Source organism: Garra rufa, chromosome 8 (assembly GCF_049309525.1).
Source record: "Garra rufa chromosome 8, GarRuf1.0, whole genome shotgun sequence".
Classification (NCBI taxonomy): Eukaryota; Metazoa; Chordata; class Actinopteri; order Cypriniformes; family Cyprinidae; genus Garra; species Garra rufa.
In genome coordinates this window covers 39,340,966-39,364,985 of record NC_133368.1, presented here as the reverse complement: position 1 = coordinate 39,364,985, position 24,020 = coordinate 39,340,966, and the positions used below count along the sequence as shown (strand labels likewise).

The 24,020-nt window shown below is 35.9% G+C and overlaps 1 protein-coding gene across 6 annotated transcripts in view; it reads left to right on the top strand.

Annotated features, from left to right (window-relative positions):
- Window positions 1-23,218, top strand: part of dachd (dachshund d) — a 138,093-nt gene extending 114,875 nt beyond the window's left edge. For 3 of the 6 annotated variants that reach the window (XM_073845240.1, XM_073845238.1, XM_073845235.1), the window contains 5 exons: window positions 9,563-9,708; window positions 14,305-14,452; window positions 16,294-16,437; window positions 17,776-17,844; window positions 21,365-23,218. In XM_073845240.1, coding sequence (XP_073701341.1) covers window positions 9,563-9,708; window positions 14,305-14,452; window positions 16,294-16,437; window positions 17,776-17,844; window positions 21,365-21,405 — 548 coding nt within the window. In that variant the 3' untranslated portion in view covers window positions 21,406-23,218. The remainder of the gene's footprint in view (window positions 1-9,562; window positions 9,709-14,304; window positions 14,453-16,293; window positions 16,438-17,775; window positions 17,845-21,364) is intronic. The other 3 variants (XM_073845239.1, XM_073845237.1, XM_073845236.1) reach the window with 2 other exon arrangements.
- The last annotated feature ends 802 nt before the right edge of the window (window positions 23,219-24,020 follow it).

Sequence of the window (24,020 nt, the reverse complement as noted above, 5' to 3'; positions counted from 1 at the left end):
TGACATTTTAAGTTTTAAGAGAAATGTAATATTGCAACATTGGGTTGTTAGAGTATCAGAATTTCAGTGTTTTACTCACTATCTGAACAAATGTAGAGGACATCTAAAGGTTCATTTGCAGGATGTATTTCTTCTGTAACCTTATATCAGTGGCCTATATGAACATTTATAATAATAATAATAATAATAATATAAGTCATATTTTTATGAAAAAATAATTGATTATAAAAATATATGTTCAGATTATATTTACAGAATCTGATGAACTAAATGATACTTTCATCACTTAAGTTTAAAACTTTCATCACATGTATCTGAATCCATCTGAAAGTCACTGTTTCCATTTTGGACATCATAATGTCATGCACATATGATGAGATAGTCTTTCCTGGCTGATGGCATTGTGAAATAAAAAAGAAACTGATTATTTTCTATTCTTAATCGTCTTAATGCAAATCAATCCCAAACTTACACCTTTTAAATAATTCACTAATTTCACAGAATTCACACATTTCATAGAATTCACACAATACTATCTGATAGCTTATTGTGCTCTTCAGTGTTGGGGGTAATGCATTAAAAGTAAGGCGAGCTACATAATCAGATTACTTTTTTAAGTAACTATTAATGTAACGCATTACTTTTTAATTTATAAGAAAATATCTGAGTTACTTTTCCAAATAAGCAACTGCAGTTACTTTTTCCCCAGTTATTGATTGAAAGTTCTCCTTTCCCCATGTTGAGAGGAATCAGGAGTAAGGTGTTACTTTAGTTCTAGAATAAATGTGAACATGCATTAATTCATCTCACCCACAAAAAACAGATTCAGTGTTCCTCAAAATGAATAAATATAATGCAAACCTGCAATAATTAAACATGTTGAGCAATACAAATATCTTCTGAAGTGTGTTCTGTGATCTACTTTACAGATGTGAATTTATTTTTCCTTCAGCCTGAGGCTTTTGGTGTGAAAGGGCTTTTACATTTGCCAAAAATTGAACAAACAAACAAACACTGCCCACATCACTTTCCAATAAAAGTTACTAAGTTACGTAATTAGTTACTTTTTAGTGAGTAACTCAATATTGTAATGCATTACTTTTAAAAGTAACTTTCCCCAACACTGGTGCTCTTTACATATCATGCTAATAGCACTGATACCCCAACATTTCAGAACATTATCGCCTGTCCTTCATGCAAAACAAAGATTTTTTAAGGAAATTATTTATTCCTCAACTTATTTGATAATCATTAAATATAGTTTGCAACTCAAAATAGTAACAAAAAAGACATTTAAAACTTGTTAATGATCAAAAATAGTACACTCTTAAAGGTCCCATATTGTACACATTTCTGGAGGTTTATTTTAGTTGTTGATGTCCTTAAGAATATATATTTGCGGTATAAGTGCCAAAATCCATCTCAATATATTTTTACAGCTCCTTTTTTAGGAGCTGTGTCAAAAACAGGTCGATTTTGGCCCATATAATTAATATTCATGAGCCTCTCCTCTGATTGGCCTCTTGTGACGCACAGCCAGGCCAACAACAGGTAACTATGGTCATGTATGCTTTAGCTGAGCCCAGAGCCATACAGAGAGCCTAGCTTGCTGATGCTCAACAGGATATTTCAGAATGATCATTAATGTTTTTTCTTTTTCAAACACCGAATGCAGTAAGCTACATAACTGTTGCTTTAGTAAAGCCCCTTTCACAATGCACCTGATTCTGGAAAATTACGGGAACAAGCGCTGTGTGAACAAAAGCCAGAACCATAAAGGCAGTGTTGTAGTGATGATGCAAGTTATCATGCGACTCTTCACGACGAAAAAATACGTGCAAAGTGGAATGAAGCGGCGATCGGCCAGAGCCAGCTCCGCACTATCAGCGCTGAAGCACAGTTTGTTCAGGTTAGTTTCAGTTTAGTGAAACGTACGCGTCGCATTACATCTCACATCCAAACGTCACATGTCTTTATGGGTTGTGTGTAAAGCACGCACAGATTCCAGAAAACAACTGTGAATGAACCAAATCAAACAACTCCGGAACAAATCATGGGACACATTATCCGTGTATTTACCGGAATCGCTGTGTGAAAGAGGCTGAAGTTGACGTGCCAGTGGTCTCTTATATTCAGGTTGTTCTGAAGCCTGTGTAATGATCGTAGCTTGACATCTATCGACTGAACAGGGTTTTCTCGACTTGTTTTCGTGTTGTTGTTGCTTAGCAATGTTATGGACACGATGTTGTCTGGGTTTGACAAAAGGAGGGTGGGACGTGATTGGTGCTCGGGTTGGTGACTGAGTAGATCGGACGTCACATCGTTACGGAAGTCACAGCGGCTCGTGAAAATGAACAGCTACTTTAAGCAGGCTGTGTGCAGTTTACTGTGGATTGACTGTTTTGAAACTCATATGGTAGTTACATAGCCCCTAGACCTCAGTTATCATGAAAAAAGCCAGGAAATTTCGATTTTGACAATATGGGACCTTTAAAAATAAAGGTCCTTTAAAGGTTCTTCAAGCGATGCCATAGAAGAACCATTTTTGGTTCCACAAAGAACCATTTAGTCAAAGGTTCTTTAAAGAACTGTTTCTTACCTTTTAATAATCTGAAGAACCTTCTTTCGCACAAAGAACCTTTTGTGAAACAGAAAGGTTCTTCAGATGTTAAAGGTTCTTTATGGAACCATTTAGACAAAAAAGGTTCTTTTATGGCATTGTGAAGCACCTTTATTTTTAAGAGTGTATGTTTCTACTAGTATTTTATTTCACATGGAACAGGTGAGAAGCACAATTTATTCATGTAATGTGCAAGGTGCACAAGCAATTTTGCTACCCCTTTAACCCAATGTTGCAAAATTACTGACATTACACTGACATGACCCTGTTTGCTACTTCAATTCAAATTAATTTTAAATTCATTATAATATTTGCATGTGATTGTTCTTCTTTCTGATCCTTTTTATCTTCTTGGTTTAAGTTCTTAAAATATTTGGCATTTTTGCCTTAATTTGTAGGGCAGTGCAAGGAGTAGACAGGAAGCAGTGGGAGAGGAAAGAGGAAAATAGGGTCATATGTAACTAAACAGGCTATCATTTTACCTAAAATATTTTGGTACTCTTATATTCAGTGCTCATTCTTTTGTTCAGAGTTAGTGATGCTTTTGCAGCTTCTAGTTGAGGAAATGGGCGGCAGTCGGACACTGACATTTTAAACGTAGGCTATATAAACTTTGGGTTAGGTCAATAAAAACAGTTTGCTGTTGAAATATTTAATGGAATGCAGAAGAGAGAGAAGACGATGCAGTTTTAAAGATTAGCCCCTGTGTAATGCACTGTTGTCTCCATTTATGAGACTGAAAGGTCATAACCACTCCCCTGGAAGGAGGCAACTTCTTCAGCCCCATTGGCAGGTCAAATAAAATGTAATTGTCTGCTGTAGGCAGCGGCAGCCTTTGCGGAGAGGGGAACTGACATCCTCCACGTTTTAAACATTCAATTCTCCTGCTGCGAGGAACACAGGTTTGCAAGGACACAGGCTTCACCTGTCAATATATCACAGTGACTGGCTAGCCAAATGCTGCAATGCTTTTCCCTCTCTCTCTCTCTCTCTCTCTCTCTCTCTCTCTCTCTCGCTCCCTCCTCCGGCTCAGTGCCTTCATTGGAGAAATCAGCTGAAAGGTCCGCTGGGACCTCAATTCAAACACTGCAACTTGCAACATATGGCACATTTTCAGCTCCCAAGGTCAATTAAAGCTATTTATTGAAAGAATGTTGCTAAATTTCCCAAGGTTTCCGCTCAATTCATCGCAGAGTGCCTTGTCTATCATATTAAAATCAGTTGAGTGCTTTACGCTCTCCTTGTCGTGACTTTCCATCAAAGATATCAAAGGCTTTCGAGAGGAGTTCGAGACATTTTATCTTCTCTTATCGCTAACATCTTTTTTCACTCTCCCCTTTTCCTCAGCGCAGCCTTGTCCGAACGCAGCTTGCAATACAAATCTAATAACATGTAAATTGCAGATAAGCCCAGATCCCTCCAAGTGATATTTTTTACATTCATAGTTTGTCAAGTCGATTTCTGAGCCCCTGTTTTAGCAGCACAACACATAAGGACTGAGAGAATTAACAGGAAAGGTGATTTATCATTGCTACCACACTGTCAAGGACTCCCACTGCTGCCACGGGAGGGAGGGACGGGGCGCGCGCGAGCGTGCGCGTGTGTTTACGTGTGATTGTATGTGCGTTGTTTTAAATTATGGCATTTCATTCCAAATGCGTCGTATTTACAGCGTCCCATTTTTATTTGCGGCTCCTATTATCCAGCGAAACAGTTGCGCATGAAATGTTATTTGTGACACGGCTGACCTAAAAGGATTTCATAAAGATTTTTTTTTTTTTTGAGGCAGAAAGCTGCAAACGGACCTGTCACAGCTGCTGCTGGCAGCCCCGGTGGAGAAATATCACCTGGAAAACACAGCCCTCTCCTTCGCTCTCTTCATCATGCTGGCGTCTGGCACTGTAATTAAGTCCAAGTCAATGATTCTGGACCAATGGCAGGAAATAAACAGCTAAAGCCAGGCCAGAATGGAGTGCTCGAAACAAGAGAATACTCACAGACACAATCGCACTCAAGTGTGGCTAATGTAAATGGAGACTGACCAAAAAATGGCAAATTTCGGTTATTTGAGAGCCGAATTGGTCATTTGAGATGAAATGTGCTGTTTGCTTTCTAATGCATGACAGATTGTTTCCTAGTAACAAAGCAATATGAACCACCCTGTGATCCAGTATTGTGTTTGCGGCGAGGTCCTGCTGAGTCTAAAGCAGAAGTTGGTTTAAGCAATGATGTATTATTAATGCCAACACTAAATCCAGGACTACGGTGGCTGCAAACCAAATACAGGCTTCTGACATCCAATTCTCCTCTATTGTTTCTCATTTGCTGATTCGCTACATGTTTGGCATCTAAAGAATCAGAGCCACCGTGACAAAGAGAAGAAAACATATAGTGTATTCTGCGATAATTGCCTAAAATTCATATAATTCCCTCTGTTTACATGATCGGTGTATTATGGCACAAAACAATACCATCGGACGGCATTAAAAAGAGCTTTTCTTTTTCCTACATTTGCAAGCAAACACACATGCATTAGTCGGTTGCCCATTGTCGGTAATGAACTGGAGTAAAATGCTAGTTAAATTGGGGAGAGATTGAAGGAGACCCTCTACGGATTCCAGGCACTCCTCTTGGCCTTTCCTCCGTCCAAGAATTTCAAATCGTAAAGTCTTAATAGTGGCGGCTGATATTCAACTGTTGGTTGGCTGGATGTTTCCAGGGCATTTGCAGATGCTCGGAATAATCTCTTATGTTTTGCCGCAATCTGCTGCTGAGATGGTTGAAATAAATACTTTAAACTAATTAATGTAGGACCAGCTGTTACCAAGCCTTGGCTGGCGTTGGTGAATACTGATGGCAGAAGAGGGGCTCCTCAAGTCGTGCCGTGTTTGTGCATGATTTAGGGAGTCATATAAACACATATTAATTCTGTATGAGAGCCTGATTCCGGGGTTTGGTACTTAAACTGAAATGCATGAAAAATACAACTGTAGGCTTTTAATTTACTAGTGTGTATAATGCATTAAAAAGATATTTGGAATGCCTTATAATATATTTTATGATCAGGTGTGTTCTCGTGAAAATGAATAGATAATAAAATATTGCTCATACTTAGTTTAGCCAAACACATAACCCAAATAAGTAAACCATAATGTAAAATAAAGAAGAATTACATATTTAATTACATGTTTAATGTAAAAAAAATATGTATATAATTACATATCTATATTATTTGTATAAAAACATATATAATTCTATAACAAATTACTAATACTAAAATGTGACCCTGGACCACAAAACCAGTATTAGGTATCAAGGGTATATTTGTAGCAATAGTAAAGAACACATTGTATGGGTCAAAATGATAGATTTTTCCTTAATGCCAAAAATCATTAGGATATTAATTAAAGATCATGTTCCATGAAGATATTTTGTAAATGTCCTACTGTAAATATATCAAAACTTAATTTTTGATTAGTAATATGCATTGCTAAGAACTTCATTTGGACAACAATTTTCTCAGTATTTTGATTTTTTGCATCCTCAGATTCCAGATTTTCAAATAGTTGTATCTCGGACAAAAATTGTCCTATCCTAACAAACCATACGTCAATGGAAAGCTTATTTATTAATCTTTCAGATGTCAAAAATGATCCTTATGACTGGTTTTGTGATACAGGGTCACAAATGTAGACTTTTTGGAATATATATGTCTAAAGTCCAAAAATTGTGTATGCTTCTTTTTTTTTCATATTCACCTTCCTTTCCTATTAAAATGCTTGCTACGGATGTGAAAACGCCGAAAATCAAACCAGACCCAAATTTCTTTATGATGGACAAAAGTTTCAGAGGCAGTGTGTAAATGTGATTGACGCAGGTTATATTGATTTTTTTAACATGCCAAAATTTCGGTCAAGGATTTCGGACTCGACTTGTGCAAAGACATTTAATTGGAAATCAAACTCTAAAATCAGGCAAAACAAATCTAAATGTAAAAATGGGGGAAATGAGCATGAACAATATGGTACAGATATGTTGTGCATCCCTAATAGATAATGAACTACAGTGTGTATTAAAAGTCATTTTCAATTCTTTCCTAATGTAATACATACAGTATACAGGCTTTATAAAATGTGTTACTGAGACATTCCTTCCTTTTAGTCAGTCTGAATCATCCTGTTGTGTTCTGGTATCTGATGACATGGCCTGTGTGATGTCTCGTTTTGTAGCAGGCAGAATGTTGTCTGAGACTTCTGCTGTGATTGGCAGCACGCTATGACAGCGTGAAGATAGTGTCAGCACAGGGCTGTGTGGTTTAAAGTGAGTTATGATAGTCTGTGTGTACATGTTTGTCCATGTGTGTGTGTGTGTGTGTGTGTGTGTGTGTAGAGATGGATTCAGGGGGTTATGAGGCCTGTACCTGTGTGTGTGTGTGTGTGTGTGTAGTGATGGATGCAGGCCTATGATAGCCTGTATAAGGCTGTGGCTGTTAAGATAAATGTGGAGTTTTGATGGCCTGTGTGTAAGTGTGTGTGTGGAGATAGATGTAGAGTTATGATGGTCGGTGCAGCAGATGGTAGAGGTCTGCCCTAACGGAACTGATGAATGGCAGATGATGTCATCAGGGCACTGACAGGCGCTGGTGACCGTTCACAGGAAACGAGCAGGAATCTGCTTTACATTTCAGCCCCAGCGGACATCTGCTTAGTGTCCACGCTCACGTTATTCTCTTTCAGATGCTGCTCACATACTCAGAGCATTAGAAAACTTTTTTTTAGGTAGGTAGTAGTATAGCCTCGTGGTTAAAGATCTGGCTGGTAATTGAAAGAATGTATGGTCAAACCTCAACTGTCACAATTATTTACAATAAACTGGTATAAAATTAGAATGAAGCATCATCCAATATTTTATCAGGGTAAATTAATTGAAACATTTGATGAATTAGTTTTAGTGCCTCCTTACTTTGCCCTGTCATCTGATTTTAACAGAATCTAAAATGTACAGTCAAACCAAAAATTATTCAGACACCAGATATAATTTTTGATTTTTTTTTTACTAGTGGGTGCAGGACACTATAGTTTATTTATCTAAGTGAGGATAGCAAAATATAGTAAACTGTGACATATTATACCCCAAAATTCTTCATACAGTGGACTACCAGTAAAATTGATTGATACCCTCTTCTAAACTATAGCAAATAAACTGTGATAATGTGAGAAATGTTAAATGTGTCTGAATAAATTTTGCTTTGACTATATAGCTAATAATTAGTATTTCTAATAATTAAAATTTTTAAATAGTGTTTCTTTAAAAGATTCAGTATTTAAGCAATATAATAAAATATTCTTTGTAAAATGTAGTTCACTCAAATTGAATGTAAACAGATTTAAATAAAGAATAATGAGAAAACTGAATGGTAACCATATTGTTTTTATTTTAATGATATTTTTTGTTTTAATTTTTAAAGTAGTGTTACTGTAAAATATTTACATTTTATAAAATGTAATAAATATTCAAATTGAATACCGACTGATTTTAATAAAGAATAATGGCAATTATTTACCCACACACACACACACATTTAAATTAAAACATTGTCATATTAGCACAATAGACTATGAATTCAGAATGAATGATTATGCTCAGTTAGACTGTAGGTTATTAAATGCAATTTTAATTCATGAAATTATTTAAGAATTAATTATAATAATTTTTAAATTAAAAACTGTTTTTATTGGAGTGCATATTTTTCCTGTAGCTCATGATTAAGCAGCAAGACCAAGGTCGTGGATTTCAGTTCCTAGAAAACACATACTGATTAAAATGTATTGCATGTATTGTAAAGTGTATGCCAAATGCATCAATATAAATGCAATGCATGTTGATTGTAAGCACATAAGCATTTACTACACTATAAAAAAAGATTTTTTTTTTTTTTTTAACACAGGCTACTTTGATTACTTTCATTTACCCGCATAATGTTTAACAAGTTGACGTGGTGATTAATCTCGGAAAGCTGTTTGTAAAGACATGCTGCACACTTTACAGTGCTCATCCCTGCGTTTTCTCTCCTTATGACATTCAGCAGGAAGTCCCAGTGGACTAGGAGATAAAATATATACTCTTTAATGTGCCAGCCCCTGTTTTTATTTGTCTGGCAGACATAAAATCTTTTTTTCTTTTATTTCCAGAGGGTTTTAACTGCAGCCCCACCTGTGACATTTTACACCTGCACATTTATGTGTCAACCATCGACTGAGAGAGAATAAATGATATTTATTTTACTCCTCTGTTTTGTTCTACCAGGTGCCTCTTGAATCTCATCCAATCATATTGATTTTTTATGCACCGATTCCTTTGAGGGGTTTAATTCATTTGCCCAAAATGGCATTGCCAGTCTGCTGAGGGGGCGGCAGTAGTGTCGAAACATGGTCAATGAGGGTTCACCACCTTGTGCCATATGGCCTTTGTTGAGAAGCCAGGGCCCTTGATAATCTCAGCTTGCCATATGCATCTGCTTGAGCGCGGTCTTTTCCTATCAGAGAGTTTCGTGCCATATGGAAAGGGTGGGCTTTGTCTCCCAACATATCCGTGCCTTCAGTGCTACCAAGAACATACACTTTCCAAAAATGCAAATGCCAGTTTCTTTCTTTTTTTTAGAGGAATCTCTCATTCTATCTGTATGTAAAATCTCTCAAGCATTTATAGCAGCTATAAATACAGAAGCATCAATAATAGAGTGCCGTGTGACACTGACAGAATGGGCTATCAATCATATGTGCTTGATTGGGCATGCTTGTATAGATGTTAATTTTACTCTCACAAACAATCTGGGTGTATAAACACCAATTCAGGAAAATAATGATTTATTTTACAGCGCAGTACTACATGGAGTGTGTCATCTGTTGTGCTGAATGCGTATGTTTCTCTGTTTGCCACCAGAAGAAACCCCTATGTGCACGCCAACAGCAAGAGACAGTTATGAGAGGCTCTCGTTTGCGGGTCAGACTTTACCTCCAGGATTCCCCTCACCCTTCCTCTTCCCTGATGGCCTGTCATCTATAGAGACCCTTCTGACTAACATCCAGGTAAGAGACCTCTCTGTCAGAAGATCTTTAGCAGAAAGTGAAATACACTATGAATAGACCCTTAAATGGATAGTTCACCCAAAAATTTTAATTCTGTCATTAATTACCCTCATGTCGTTTCAAACCCATAAGACCTTTGAAATGATGAAATCTGAGAGCTTTCTGGCCCTGCTTGAACTACCATGTTCAAGGCTCAGAAAGGTAGTAAGGACCAGTGTTAGGCACGTTACTTTAAAAAAGTAACCGGTGCGGTCTGTCTTGTTTATTCTTGATGAATGCAAAAAGAATTAAAAATACTCTGTCAATTTTGAAACAGGAAAGGGTCTACTATTATTTGTGCATAGTCATAATAATAAGAAAACAATGTGCTTTTGTAAAAGAAATAAAATAAACAGGGTGGGCTCTCTGCAGTTTAGGTCCCCATCACCTCTCTTCATAGACACGCAAGTAAAACAACCTCAATCTCTGCAAATACGTGCATCACAGAGAAATATATATGTATAGAAAGCTTGAAATGTCTACTTTTAAATGGAGTAAGTCACATCGAAAATGATCATTCTCTGTTAAATTAATCCATATGTTTCCAACGTGAGCTCCATTTTTTCCCATCTAAACTCATTTCTAATGTAATCACACCCACGAACAGCGTTTCCGCTTTTCAAATTCTGCCGTCCATCTATGTGACATGCACGGACATGTAGGTAAATGCCCACATCACCTCCGTAAACAATCGTGAACATTTGTCAAGTTCATCTACTACTTTTTGTTTCTGAAAGAAGATGTGGTGAGAGGAATAAGCTAGAATTTACCTCAGAAGAAGAACGCAACTTTTAATGATGTTCTTACTACTTTTTATTGGCCTTAAACATGTCAGTTGTGTTTCTGCCTATGCAGGCTCAGAAAGCTCTCGGATTTCATAAAAAAATATCTTAATTATGTTCTGAAAATGAATAATGGTCTTGCTTGGAATGACATGAGGGTGAGCAATTAATGACAGAGTTTTCATTTTTTGGTGAACTATCCCTTTAAACCAGTTGAGAGCATGAATATAACCTAGGCTGGTTTAAGCAGGGATTTGAAAATGGTATTGAGTGATGATTTCTTAACTGAGTGAGGTGAAATATCCAAAGAATCTATTGAATAACATTCAAACATAATGTCCAAATTGCTTAAAATAACATTCAAATGAACCAAATTGATAAATTAATTTGGACTTTCTAATTCTAGCAATAAATTATACATGTAAAATCAGTCGTAATTCAATTATATGGTGTTTCCAATAAAAGATCATCATCAGAGAAGTTGCCTCTCAAATTTTAGCTGTTGCTATAGTAACATTTTATTTTAGCCCACAGTGGACTGGCCAGCTGACACATGTCATGATCTTATCACATCATGTGTCATAACACAATAAACACCAGTGATGCTCAAGATTACATATAATGGAAGGAGATGGCACATCATGTAGTTTATCTCAAAATATAGCTGTCTTAAGCCGTGGTTTGGAAAATATTGTGAGAGGAGGCTGATGTGCAGTGATATTAACATCATGCTTGAGTGTAAGTCAAACATTCATATGGTAAGAAATATTTATCCTGTTTACATTTAATCATTTAGCAGACACTTTTATTTAAAGCAACAGAAGAAAAACAAGTAATTTATCATATTCAAATCAGCAATATTAGCAGCGCTGCAATTCTGAGTTTTTAAAAGCTTAAGCAAAAGTGCAGAAGAGTAGAAAAAAGATGATAAGATATAAGATTATATACACCACCATTTAAAAAATTAGATGGATTTCTAAAGGATCATGTGACACTGAACAGGAGTAATGACCGTTGAAAATGCAGCTTTGCTTACAGAGGAATAAATAATACGCATTGTTTTTTTGTTTTTTCTGAAGCATCAGTGAGTGTTTGAACCTTCTGTAATAGTTGCATAAGAGTCTCTCAGTTGTCCTCAGTGTGAAAAGATGGATCATACAGTTATTGTTGGAAAGGGTTCAAATACACAAAAATGCTGAAAAATCAAAGAATTGGTGGGACCTAAAAGATTTTTCTAAAAAACAGTGGGCCATTTAACTGTTGAGGACAAACAAGGAACTCATGATAGAAGGAAAAGCAATGCATTCAGAGCCAGGGTGTAACCTTTTGAACTGAATGAAGATGTGTACATTTTTCTTATTTTTCCCTAAATATCATATTTTTTTCATTAAGTACTGCCCTTCAGAAGCTACAGATAGTTACATGTTCCCCAGAAGACAAAATAAGTTACATTTACCTGATCTTCAAATTCAAAAAGTTTTCACCCAAGGCTCTTAAAGGATAACTATTGCCAAAATGCAACCTGGGCTGTTTTTTTTTTACTGTAAAACATATATCTAAAAGCATAATTACGACAAACGAGTGTGGTCAATGTGGTCAATGGCCGGTGAATGGGAATACTAGGGGCATAAATTTGAGCGCATCAAAATCGATATTTTTATAACACTAAGAAGGCTCGACACACCATGAAACTTTGCTCGAAGTATCGCCTGGGTCTCTACACATGAACTCGAGCATTTAGAACATTGTTTGTGTACACAGAGTTTACTGAAAAGAAAGGTTTAGAACAACTCACTTTCACTGTTTGGGTTTCCGCTCGCAGCCGTCTTGCCAGTCAAGAAGTGTCGATCTCCGAATGCGAATGAATGGACTCCATAGGACGAAATATTAGGCTTATATGAGGCTCTTTTTACAACTAGAAGGTTAATATTGTTTTTCACTTGCGACAAAACAACGAATTAGCCGTGCATTTATATGGAAATATGCTTTAGGAGCTATCCATCCTCGCATTCGGAGATCGACACCTCTTGACTGGCAAGACGGCTGCGAACGGAAACCCAAACAGTGAAAGTGAGTTGTTCAAAACCTTTCTTTTTAGTAAACTCTGTGTACACAAACAATGTTCTCAATGCTCGAGTTCATGTGTAGAGACCCAGGCGATACTTCGAGCAAAGTTTCACGGTGTGTCGAGCCTTCTTAGTGTTGTAAAAATATTGATTTTGATGCGCTCAAATTTATGCCCCTAGTATTCCCATTCACCGGCCATTGAAAACAAAACAAAATCACGGTCAATCTCAAAAACGGCTCGTTTGTCATAATTATGCTTTTAGATATATGTTTGTCTCGTTTACAGTAAAAAACACTGCCCAGGTTGCATTTTGGCAACAGTTATCCTTTAATGTATAATTTTTCCTTCCGAAGCATCAGTGAGCATTTGAACCTTCTGTAATAGTTGCATACGTTTCCCTCAGTTGTTCTCAGTGCGAAAAGATGGATCTCAAAATCATACAGTCATGGTTGGAAGAGGTTCAAATATGCAAACATGTGATCCAAAGACTTGGATCTCTGAAAACTCTGAAAAACAGTGGGCAGTTTAACTGTTCAGGACAAACAAGGAACTCTTGAATAACTATCACTAAACAAACAAACAAACAAAACAAAAAAAACAGCTGTTGATTATTCAGGTAACAACAGTATTAAGAATCAAGTGTATGGGTCATTTTTTTATAAATTCAACTATTATTTTTATCTTGTATGTAGATGTCTTTTATGTAAAATATCTTATTCAGGTCAGTACTAAATTAAAATAACACATTTTGTATGGTCCCTCTTATTACGGTAAAGTAATTACAATTTGCAGATTCTGCAAGGTGTATATAAACTTTTGACTTCAACTGTGCTTTCCTGGGTCCTAATCCATTTGTGATGTTTTTCCCCATCAAAACAAACGCACAGCCGTGTATATTCAGCACGACTCCCTTGATCACCACTGTGGTTGTCATGCAAGTAAGACCCAGTCAGAAAGATGAATGTAGTTGATTAACACCGCCTCTGAGACTAATGATGTGGGTACAGTATGGGGAGTGAGAGGTTTGCTCATTGCTCTTGTGATATGGCCATCAGATCTATCGCGCTGCTTTCGGCCCCATTGTTAATTAGCAGGACTCAGTTCAGTCAGTCATCTTTAATCATGATTTCAGGGTAATGTTTTGATTGAACATTCACACACAAATCAACAAAACGAACCCAAGCAGAAAATTGAGATAAAGCAACTTAGTCTAAATTGGGGTCATAAGAAGGAACAATTAGTATGATATAGCCCATTGCATTTGGCTTAATTGCATGCGTACAGGGAATAATTGTTTTGAAATGGTCACCGCGCCGTTTGCACGGCAAATACCGCTTTAAGTGTTGTTTTGAGACAAGCAGCTGTTTAGCTCAAGATTTGATCGTTCTTATACAACCTGACAAACAAAAGTTATAGGTTAATTAAGGCTCTCATTATATCCATGTTGCTTTCATAACTTTATTTAAAGAATTCAAACATTCCAAACCTGATACTTTGAAAAATGTGGGGCTCTGTAAAACAAGAGTTACTCTTGTGTTGTTTTGGACACTACTGGCTTTGATTGTATGGACTGATTGTTTTCTTCAAAATACTTTCTTACATTTGAGTGCTACTGCTCTAACATAAACTAAACCATTCATACAGTTTATTGACTCTTGAGGAGGTGTGTGTGGACTGTGTATAAGGAGAGTTTGTCTTCTGCTGCAGGGTTTGCTGAAGGTGGCAATTGATAACGCCCGCGCTCAGGAGAAACAAGTGCAGCTGGAGAAGACGGAGCTGAAGATGGAGCTGTTTAGAGAGCGAGAACTCAGAGAAACCCTGGAGAAACAACTGGCTGTCGAGCAGAAGAACAGAGGTGTGTATTACTCCAACACTAGGGTACACAAAGTTTATTATATCTTCTACAGTCTGATTTCTGCTTCTAGAGACATTTAATGAATAAAGGCAAAGCATTTTATTGTACACACCAATTTCCGAAATTAACTTTTCCATTAAGGGGCTATATTTGCCCCTGTGAATCGTATTTATGAGGACATATTTTTTTTCTAGCCACATAAAAAATATAGTATGTGTCATTCTTTTATGTCAATTACTTCATTTTAATCATCTCATTAACATACATTCTCAGTCTGACTAATTAGGTTGAGGACTTACTGCCTGTAAAATGAAACCGTTATCAGTGTTTTATGTGATAAAATGTATTAACTAGATTTTACATTTTCTGAGTAAAATGGGAGTGTTTCTTATCTGTGTAAAAGTCATTTTGTGTGGTTGCATATGGTTGGTAGGCAGATTCTAAGATGTTGTATGATCACAATGCCATTGCCAGGTTGTTAAAGGTGTTTTAAGTTTTCATGAAAGAATATTAATGAGAAATGTTGTGAAAACAAGCACCATAATTAGGCCTAGAATACAACATTTAAATGTAATGTATCAAATAAATGCTGATCTTCTGAACCTTCTATTCATCAAAGAATCATGAAAAATAAATGCATACTGTTTAACAATTGTGTTTATATTAAGACATGCAACTTGATCACCAAATCAGCACATTGCAATGATTTCTAAAGGATCATGTGACACTAAAGAAATGGCTGTTAAAACTTCATCGGATCAATTTTCATTTTGTTTTTATTTTGGGCCTATAAGCAACCAACCACAGAGCATAATTGTCTTTAGAAAATGCAAAAATCACCTTAACAAATGACCTTCAATGCAACAATTGGTGCAAAATTGCCTGCAAAAAAGCCACGTTACAAGCTCAGTTGTTAATTAGAAGCGCAGAAAAAAACATAATGCCAAAGTGATAGAGACAGGTCATAAATTGAGCAAAATGAGGCATATTCACATTACGATCAATACGTGAGCACATATTGATTATGTGTGCAGAAGTGCTTGTGGGAATACAGTATATTACCGTAACTACATACGCCGACAACGTCTAAATGCACAGGGTGCATTAGAAAGATATACAAAGTCCTCCTTCAAGTGAGTGTGGTTAAAGTCATGAAAATATGAATAAGTAATTTAAATGGTAAATGTTTCTAAATGAGCCACAATATTTCTCGAGGGAAGACCATGATTGGACTACAGATTGATAATAGTTTAGCTAATAATTTTCAACTCTCTTTGAGATTAAAAGGGATATGTGCATTACAGATGGCCTCTAGTTACATACTGTATAGTACTCCATTACTGCATGAAAATATAATTATGAATCTACATTTTGACATCAATAAATGATTTGGATTTTTCTGGCCAAAAGTATTGCTAAGTGTGACTTAATAGTCTCATGTTCTATGTATTTATCCTACATAATGAATCAAATTGAGCTTATTAAGCCAGTTTCACAGAGGGATCCTTATAAATGTGCCTCCAGCCCTCCAGCTTTCTTCTGTTTAATATTCAGCGTGCCTCTCTTCTCTCTTTCTTTACAGAAAGTTTCCCTTAACCTCGTCTCATTGGCATTTTAACCCAGGTTAATCCAGGTTATCGCTGGCTCAATTATTTCGCTAATGACACAGTCAATTTCTCATTGAACGAGAACATTTTTTCAGCTGCAACTTTCCTATGAATATTTCCTCACTGACGGAGTTTGAAAACTCGCCTCCCCTTCCTTTAGTCTTTAATATCAGATATACCGCTGCATATGACTGGGGTCCTTGACTGCTGCCTTTCTGTCTTCTTTGAATGCAGCGATCATTCAGAAGCGATTGAAGAAGGAGAAGAAAGCGAAGAGGAAATTGCAGGAGGCGCTGGAGTATGAGTCAAAACGACGAGAGCAGGCGGAGCAAACCCTGAAACAGACATCACCCACAGAAAGTCTCAGATCACTCAATGGTAAGACACCTTACCAGAATGTTACCATACTTAAATTTATTAATGGCATGTAGATATGGTGTGTTATTCCATTCCATAGTGAAGTCTTCAAGATGCGTTGAAGATAAGAATTTTCACTATTGACAAAGGCCGCTTCATGTTAAATATGCCTTTTTTGTTGTTTTGTTGTGTAATTACTTTCAGAGAATAATCTGATGAAATATGCTTAAGTTTGTTAGTGATAACATAATAAGCAGGTCATTATCATAAAAAAAAGAAATTTGTTAGGGTCTTGCATCTCAAAAAGGGTTTTACTTGGTAATAATTACGAGGTGAGCGCTCCACTTAAAGAAATTCTAAAGAAAAAAGAGACCATGAAATGATACAAGAGACATTTTCTAGAAACAGTTATATAGAAAATGTAACCCTAGACCAGAAAACCAGTCATAAGTAGCATTATTATTCAATAGCCAAAAATATATTGTATGGTTCAAAATTATCATTTTTTCTTTTATGACAAAAATCATTAAGATATTAAGTAAATTTCCTACCATAATTAATATAAAAATGTAATTTTTTATTAGTAATATGCATTGCTAAGAACTTCATTTGGACAATTTTAAAGGCAGTTTTCTCAATCTTTAGATTTTTTTGCACCTGCAGATTCCATATTTTCAAATAGTTGTATCTCTGCCAGATATTGTCCTATCCTAACAAACCATACATCAATGGAAAAAAAAAATGTGTTTGGAAAAAAAAAATGCCTTCATAATGCCACTATTGACCAGTCAGAAGCATTTTATAGAGATTTATAATAGGCTCAAATAATATGAGCGAACCTGTGTGATGATAAAGTGAAATCATAATAAAATGTAGTTTAAAAAACATTTCTCTCATTAAAACAAGCATTTTCTTTCAGACTGAAAATGCCCAAATATGGACATTGTTATTATAATGTTATTGTTAATTAACACTATTAGAAATATTTTTGGAAATTTAAATAATGCTGAAATGACCAAATGAATAAAATGAAAACAAAATAAAAAATGAAATTACAAATATAAAAGCCAATTGAATAAATTATATGAAGCTATAGAAATAATACTACATTGGGCCCATTTTTAATACACCCTAAATAGTTGAAGGTGTTGAATGAAAGAAGCATATTCTTCATTAGCTGGCATGTGGAGAAAAGCTCTGTTCAGTATTCGTAACACCGCTCATCCATTGGTCGAAGCTTCGCCCTGACCCGAGCACATCTACCCTCCGCCCATCGCGAAAGATGAAGCTAGAAAAACTTTCCTAATTAAGCACAGATGTCATGGATGTTTAATCGTCATTATCTTTTCATTTTGCCAGACTCGTTGACCCAGGAGATAGAGACTGACCGCAGCAGTGGCAGAACAGATGCTGAGAGGACAATACAAGGTACGTGTTTTTGAGGAGACTATAAATCTCAGCTCAGCTCCAGTATATGAGGCTCGCTTTAACTCGGCCTGCTGTTCATGCATGCAGCCTGCCATCTGGGCTGCAGATCCTACAGTTCAAGAGGAAGGTCAAGATCAGTGGGATCTGTCAAGAGAACATTTCTAGACGGGGAAAATCGTGCAAATGTACGTTATGACAATGGCACGGCCTGCTGAATTGGAGAGTTGATTCTTTGTGAGCATGTGAGGGAATTTGATGGAAAATTAAATGAGAAACAAGAAGAAGATTAAACATTAAACAAACCCACCGAGTCAATTAAAAAAGTACTTTTGTTTTGAAGTTTTTACCAGCAGGGGTATATTAAAATATTATTAAAAGGATAGTTTGCCCAAAAATAAATATTCTGTCATCATTTGTTCACCCTTAAACCTGTATGAAGTTCTTTCTTCTGCAAAACACAAAAGAAGATATTTTGAATTTGAGTAGGGTTTCCAATGCTCTTTTGGACCTCATTACCTTTGATATGTATAGTGTATATTTACCATGGTAAAGATAGTGTTCAGCTCAAGATTACATTCAGAATCATTTTAAAGATAGACCCCCTTGACAGTAAGACCCTGCCTATGTTGTGTACCTCAGAGACCAATGCAATTTAATGAGCATAATAAGAAGTTTCATTATCTGAAGATGGCCCACAGTGGAGTTACCTCACAAGAGCACAACACACCCACTCAAATAAATACACATGCACTTTATGGGTGTATGGCTATTTATGGAGCTGGTTTAGTCTGGTAGCATTTCACAAAAAGCCACTTGCCCATTTGCAAATGTTTCAGTCACACTCTTTTAACTACACCTTAAGTGTTAAGTCGCTCGCCACTCTGATGTCTATTTTAATTGTACCCAGCAGCACATGTGATACAAAAAACGTCGTCTTGAGTGGTCTCAATTTCCCTTTGAAAATAGTGTGTGGAAATTGCTATGAAATGTGGGAAATGGCATTTTAATACCCCGTCGCAAAGTAAAAGCCCCGTAACCCAGTTTGATTAGCCTAGTTAATTTTTTGTGTGTGTGTGAAGGAAGTTTTTAGTAAAAATAAATGGAGATCCAGTACAGGGAGTATGGTTTTACCCGAATAAATCAAATGACATTGACTTGATGAGCAGGAAATGATTTTTTCAAAGCATATAATGTCATTAGCCTTATGACGGTTTTTATGTCTAAAGATTAGTAATTTTCCAGCATTAATTGCTAGATTCAGAAAGTTAGCATAGAGGGAAGATTGTTCATTACTCAAATAGCTTTTGTCAGTAGTGTCATAGTGGAATTTGAGACATTGAGGTCATTTGAGCTGGAAATAATACAAAGTTGTTCTCTTGTGCATGTTTTCACTGACAAAACTGTAGTTATTGCTTCAAAACATGCAATAATTTAATAGGTTTTTCAGTCAGTGCCCTTGAAGAATTGACTTTAAAACTGGCCACAGGAAGTGTGTGTGAGTGTAAGTTATAAAAGCATGTGTGTGTGTGTGTGTGTGTGTGTGTGTGTGTGTGTTGATGTCATGGTTGTTGTGGCCTCTAAACAGTGTGGCATAATTACTCTCAAATGGCAAAAACATAAAAAAGGATGCTGATAAATTACACTTGCATGTGAGGGAAAAATTCTATTCCGATCCGTATACAAAAAAAAAAAGCAAAGAGACGTGCTATAATTTCAGCACTTGGCTGTTGGGGGGAAAAAAATAATAATGAGAGCATAATTTCAGAGAACTAATTATTTCTATTTGTCTTTTGTCACACTCTGTAATTCTGCTATATTAACACAGTCTGTGTTTATTAATTGCTTTTCCAGTGTTTTGAATCTATTCCAAGAATAAGCTTGACTGTTTTTCCTGGCTCCGTGCTTCTGGGAGCACATCTCGCCACTAATTCCTTGTGATACCGAACATAATATCTCCCCGGTATCTCTTCGCGATGCTCAGCGCTCGCCTCTCGATGTTTTCTGCAAGTTTACACGACCCTGTGAGGGGAGATAAAGTTCTTTGTTGCAAGATTAAACATCAAAACAGTTAAAGTGAAATTAAAATTAAATGAATGAATGTCACTGAAGCAAAAAAGGCAGTAATTAATGGTTCCCTTAATTGTCTTCATAAAATATTTGCATGGGCATAATTTGCATAATTTACATGTATTAATTAATCTTTCAAAGGAATTTTATGCTGAGAGAAGCCAAAAATCCCTTTGTTTTATTTAGCATCTAATGAAATATTTATCCTCTTTAATGAACTTTTCATCTTGATTTGAATATAAAAATGCCAAAGTTTTAACATATTTTAATGAGGGGGGTTCTTTCATAAAACAACATGGCAGTCGTTCGATTTTTTCCCACTCAAGAAGCATTCCTGGCACTGTTTGCACAAGCTAGTTTAGCTACACTCCATTTGACCCAGAATTAATATGCTAATTTGTACATTTAAGATTAGTTCTCTGCTTGTTTTTGTTGTTGTTGTTCTCGGGTTGTTTTAATAGTTGAATTGTATATTATAAACTGGGGTTTCATTTTGATTTGCGTAATTGCTGTTTGATATCAAAATTCTGTTTCAACCATACTAAACTTCTTCAGCGCATGCATTTATCATGATCTGAATAAATTTGTACATACCATTTATATAATGGGGTTGATGCTGTGTATGAATCTTTTGACATGCCCTGTAAGCCATATATTTGGTCATATTTCATATTTTCAAGATCACAATATTAACCACTTTTATATAAAAGGCCTGTGAGTGACAAATAACATTAGAGAAAAACAAGAAAGCATATTGCAGTTCTACGAACAGGTCGCAATTAATCAATGTCTGTTAGATTACTAGATTCACATGAATCAATATGTATATATTTCAGAGTTGAATAGTAGAACAGTAGAATAAAAAAGACTTTTTACTCAAAATCAATGGCTCACACTATCAAAGTGATTTTATATCTGTGGTATCACTGAGCAATCCAAAAAAAAAAGAGTCAAAATATAAATCTTGTTTAAGCCAATTTTAACACAGAGCATCCTCGATCAGTCACCACTCTTTTGCTCATCAGAATTGAATTTATTTAGTTGCTCTGCCAAAGAGAGGAAACACTGCTTAAATGCAGTGATGCAGCATTCCCGGACACAGAGGAAATGTTCTGGTAATAAACGTCAAACAAGCTCCTGAGCCGTGCCTAACAGATGCTTTTACCAGAAGAAGCAAAGAGAGCTGCCGCTCACTCAGGCATGCACTTGCCAACGAAGGTTCCCTGGAAATGGACAAAGCTCATTAGATCGTACACGTCGGAGAAGGCATAACGGCTGCTTTTTTAGCACTTAATGCTATTTATGCACATAAAGTGTCATTTGTGGAGTGCAATGTTTTTAAAATGTGACACACATTGATCCAGGGTTTTTACACTGTTACTTATCCTTGCTTTATGGCTGCATTCTGTTCAGTATGCTTATTGTTTTTCTCTCCCTTTTGTTGTATCATTAGCAGATGGAAGACTTTTTCTGAAAACCACAGTGATGTACTAACAGCATGGCGTTGAAGACTGGCAGCGTGTATCTTATGAAGATTCTCCAGAGTCCCTCACAGGGTAATTTAGTTACAGAAACAGGTCAATCGCTCATAGAGGTGCATCAAGGGTTTATGCTGGGCCCGACGTGGAAGACAGATTGTGTCGGAATGTAGTATTAGGACTCGTATTCTCACTGATATAAACATTATATTATGCCAGATGTGGGATTGGATGGGATAAGTTGGCGAAGGCGACAATTTGAGCACAGTACAATGTACCGCTCGGTACACTCGGTGATAATATTTACAACAAATTCACAGCACTGAAGATTTTTATACTGTATTTAAACCAGCGAGAAAGCTTCGAAAATTAAATCTGATTCAGAGGTTTTGTTTTGTATTAAAAAAAGACAAAAAAAAAAAACATAAATCCTTAATGTCATAACTATTTGCCAAGATGTTAAAAATCCGAACTTGGAGAAGAACCTCTGAAAATGTGAATTTGAATATATGTTGATCAACAGAAAAGACTAATATTTGCTTTTAATGTTTTCTAAACTAGACGAAGAAAAAAAAACAATCAAGTCTCATTTCTATCATTATTGTATATACAAGAACAGAAGATAGGTTAACTCACTCACTTTGGTATTTGTATATAATGTTGAAAGTTGGTATTGTGTATGCAGTAGATCTATTAGGAGAACAATACCGACGTTTATATTGAATTTATAGATTTGTTTTGTTTCTGAGCCATCATTCTTTCAATTCGCTGCCACTATGGTGAGGAAGCATGCAGGCATGTAAATGTGTTGTCCTGAATTCATGTTATTCAATAAATACTTAACTGTGCTGAACAAATGTACTTAGGGTTTATTCACTCACACCCAGTAAAAGTTGATGAACACTACTATCGTTTTAACAGCTACATTTTCAATTTGCAGTCACATGAATCTGAATCTTGTATGGATTGAAACTCAACTTGTACAGATCGCCAAATGTTACCGACCATCATTACACTCAATTTAGTGTATTACTTTCATAGGCCCCTTTAAATAATTAGTAATGCATCATATTAATTGTTTACTATTCTGCTCCATAGCTTCACCAACATGCGACAGGTTCCCACTGGGATATAGTATTAGACCATTTCCTGATCTGGGGGAAAAAAAGGGATTTCCCCAGACTTCAGAATTTCCCCATTGATAAAAAAAAAAAAAAAAAAATGCATATTGAATTTAGCTTTTTTATGTTATAGAAGATTCTTCAATTACTTCACAGAATTTTTAACAATTGCCAGCAAGGATGGCAAAATCCACAGCAGTCCTTCAGATACTAAACAGATTTTTTATATATATAAAGACAAAAATCAAGCAATCATAGAAATTGTCACATTTAAATAAAGAGTGAAACAATTCAGCCGGATGAGTTAAATTACACTGTGCTAATTAATGGTAATATTGAATATATTAAATAATAGATTACAGGCTTTTATTGTACCAAGTAGATGATGATGGTGGTGATGAGGCACTTATTGGATAATCAAGAAAAATATGTGTTGAAAGGATCCTTTATTAGATGGACGTATCTAATGTTACGGGGCAGCTATTTATACTATAATCATAGACATTATTTTGTCACACATTTGTCCTCAGTCTGTAACAATTCAAATGTTTCTTGTGTTCAACTACATGTTAAAGTATCTTTTACCTCGTCAATGAGGACTTGCCTTTAAGTTTCTTTTTATGTGATGTAAACACTGTAGCAAGATTTATGGACACATTGTTCCTTATTTCTTTCTATGGCAGTAAAGGAAACGTATAAATATTGAAAGGATGTCTTGTTTTAAAGTGCTTTTTCCTCTTTTCTGATCCTGTCTCCTGTAATGACACAGTATGTTAGAGAGAGAGAGGTTGTGCGTGCGTGCGTGTGTATGCACGAGTGTGTGTCTGTTTTCTATTCTATGGTGTCATATATGGTAATAAAATATTTGTGAGTCAACGACTATTAGACTAAGCTCTTTTGCGAATGAATCACTGTCATTATAAACAACTTGAAAGAGTTTATGGGTGTTGACTTTATCATCAAATGTCAGTTTTTAATCTGTGTAGTTTTACCAACGAATTCTTGTGTCCTAATAAAGAGACTGCAAATTTTTAGCCGCAATACAAACGTCACGTATGATATTACATAAGCGGCGTGCTTATATTTTAATCTGAAGGGCAATCAAAATTGTTCATGGTTGAGTTGTAAAACATGTGTTACTGAGCAATGACAATATCTAGCAGAATAAAACCACTCATGCTTAGTACAGTGAGCACACGGCTCTACACAACACATGACTGAGAAATAATACCTTTCATTCATTCCAGCTGAATGAGCACAATATTCCAGGGAAAAGCCACATATTCAAAATGCGTTTGAGGAATAAAGGAAACTTACATCTCTTCATTACTTATTTATAATCTGTTAGGACTGAGCCAACCAAATCAGGGTCATTCCTGTTATGCGGTTCTTTTTTGTGCTTCCATCATAGTACTGGAACAATAAAATCACAGTTTGTAAAGAAGAAAATCATTTTAGGTATTTTTAATATCATAGTTAAGTAAACATGGGTTGGGTGTGGGCTTTTCTT